Raw genomic sequence first — 2,751 nt, forward strand, 5'->3', positions numbered from 1 at the left:
TGTGAGATAGCCCTGCCAGAAGCAGCTAATACCCATAAGCCAGGCTGTGACTGGTGATGTGAAAGGTTATAAGGGAGCTTATTTGCCCTTCCCCTCTGAAGTAATAGAATTTTCGTATGAGTCATAATGTAGCCCATAGAATGAAATCCTAATGCTTATGTAAGTTCTTTGCTTCAGGGATTTTTAGGGAGTCTGTGCGTACATGTTTATGTAAGTCAAGCGGAATTTCACTCACTGTAGGAAAATGAATTATGCTAATATGCAGTTTTGTGTTTTACAGAGCACAGCTTGCAGATGATGAAAGAACAGTTGTTAGAGACTACGAAACCATATATACAATTTCTGGAAGCAGCTCACCTTCAGATATTTTACCGATGCTATACGTCTCCTCTGAATCACCTCCAAAATATGAAGAGAAAGCATCAATAACAAATAATGAATATTCTCCATCTTCTTCTTCATCTTCTTCATCTATTTCCTTAGCCCCATCTGACACCAGCTCATAGAGGACTGTCAGTTAGAATTCATTTTTAACTTAAATTGTACACTCAGATTTACAATTTTTGAATTTATTTACATTTTGTAATAAAAGCAATAATGTTGGCTGTGTCTTAATTTTTCATCAAAAAGCATATATGATGAATTTGGGTTTCAAGAAATACTAGATAATGCTGGCCTTCTGAGCAAGTAGTCTGAAGGGGTTCAGACTTGCAGAATGTTAAATGCTCATCTTGTTCTAGTACAACTTCAGTTTCTATTTTTAGTTGTTCTTTATATAATGGAGGCGCTAAGTTTTTTTGCTTATTTTAATTAAATCTGTTTGGAGCTTCAAAAAAGAAATAATTAGGAAGTGTTTTTATTTCTATTTTTGTATGACTTTTGTGGAAAATGCTTGTTTGCAAAATTACTGACTTTGCATGTACTCTGAGAGCATCACAAATAGGGGTGTTTTAAGATTGGGACCAAATATGTTATGGAGAACTTAAATCGTTACTTTTTGGCCTGCCCGGTAACAAACACTCCATAGCTTAATTTAGACCCTCTCTGGTCCTTATGTAAGTATAATCCCTATGAAAATCAGTTTTAGCCAGCTGTTAAAAGCCCTAAGGCAACACTCAGGGTAGTTAATAGGCTAACAGTTTAACTGTGGTAATGACTGATTCCAGGGGGATTATACTACTGTTATATATCATCATTCATGGTTTCTACAAGGAGTGCTTATTTTGTGAAAGTGAGCGGCACTCAGCAATGGTATCTTCCAGGTGCAGACATTACTTATCAGCAAACGTGAGAGAGGCAGTTTCATGGAAACACATGCAATGGATGTTTTTAACTGACACAACCGGTGACAGACCTTTCAGAAATACATCCCTCTTAGCTCCTCTGTCGCTGTGCAGCCCCTAAGTTAGCAGTAGCTGCCTGCCTTCAGGATGGAGTGACAAGAAGTTCTAGTTTTATTTTGTGAATGTTTGCACCCATTCCTGAACTGAAGGATTTACTTGTAGTAGGTAAGGATAATTAGTAGGAAATGAGTTTCTGCTGACCTTTGACGCTTTACGACTTGCTCTGAACCCTCTTTGAGAAAAACAGACCTGATACTGTGCCCAGAAACAGAGCTACTGTTTGGGCTTGGTTCAGCATGGTGAACTTACCACCATTAAAACATCTTGCAAAAGCGATCTCTGTCTTGTTCAGTTGAGTCTCTGAACACCTGCATGCTCCGGGACCTCAGCTACACCTCAACTTGTCTTCTGCCGTGCTGAATTTCTGGGAACCTGGCTGTAACAATGCCAAGCTTTGAATTAAGCACTCGAGTTCTCTCCTGTGCCTGGGGAAAGGTGATTGCCTTGTGTCATCTTTCTGTGAACATGCCTCTCACCTGCAGCGTTCTTTAGAGAGATGTTCAGGAGCTCCTGCATTTGGCCATTTATTTCCACCTCTGCTTGTTCCCGCAGTCGTGCTAGGGCAGCTCTTTGTGCAGCCACACAAAAACAAGCCAGCCAGTGAGGGAGGTAGAGCTGAGGGGCTTATGCAGTCAGAGTAATGAGCAAACACAGCACAGACTGGGATTTAGTATGTGGGAGCCGATTAAACTGGCATGACTCAGCCATGGGAAATGTCTATATGAAGAAAGGGGATCCACAAAAGCCAGCAGGCATTTTGTCCTCTTTTCTCTCAAGTGTTTTTTACCTAGTGAGTTTTTCAAGGATGCTGTCCTTGAATGACTTCTGTAATCCAATCAAAAATCTTTTTGATCTTTTTTTTTAAAGCTTTTGTTTCTAACCTGATTTTTAACAGTGGTGTCCGCTGCCCTGCATGATTCAGGCGTACAAAGCTTTGCACATGTCAAAGGAGCTTTTCTCTCTCTCTGGATTTGTCATTATATAGCAAGTACAGAAGCTAGAGTATTTTACCTAAAAGATCCCATGCAAACAAAGACCCATGTTGGCTTTGTTCTGTTGTTTGAATTACAAATGAACACTCATTTGCTGAAAAGGCTAAACATCAAAAAGCATTTACTCTAAATAAATAAATCTTGAAATAAGGTCACCATCTTTTAAAAAAAAAATACAGTCACGTCTGATTGCTAACTGTAAAGGTATTAACCTTTTGTGCTGCCTGCAATTTGCTCAATCAGTTGTTCTCAAGATCTACCCAAGAGACCAGAGAAATCAAGTAGAATATGTTGACTCTGAGCCAAGTCCTCTGGAACTTGAAACATGATCTTTTTTTTCTTCAAGGTTATTATGT

General features: G+C 39.2%; 1 protein-coding gene across 1 annotated transcript in view; it reads left to right on the forward strand.

Annotated features, from left to right (window-relative positions):
- The window catches only part of TMEM171 (transmembrane protein 171), a 7,369-nt gene extending 6,850 nt beyond the window's left edge, over positions 1-519 (forward strand). Inside the window, exon 3 of the mRNA XM_009574487.1 lies at positions 281-519. Coding sequence (XP_009572782.1) covers positions 281-506 — 226 coding nt within the window. The 3' untranslated portion in view covers positions 507-519. The remainder of the gene's footprint in view (positions 1-280) is intronic.
- Positions 520-2,751: the final 2,232 nt, after the last annotated feature.

Source organism: Fulmarus glacialis, unplaced genomic scaffold (genome assembly GCF_000690835.1).
Source record: "Fulmarus glacialis isolate BGI_N327 unplaced genomic scaffold, ASM69083v1 scaffold37893, whole genome shotgun sequence".
NCBI lineage: Eukaryota > Metazoa > Chordata > Aves > Procellariiformes > Procellariidae > Fulmarus > Fulmarus glacialis.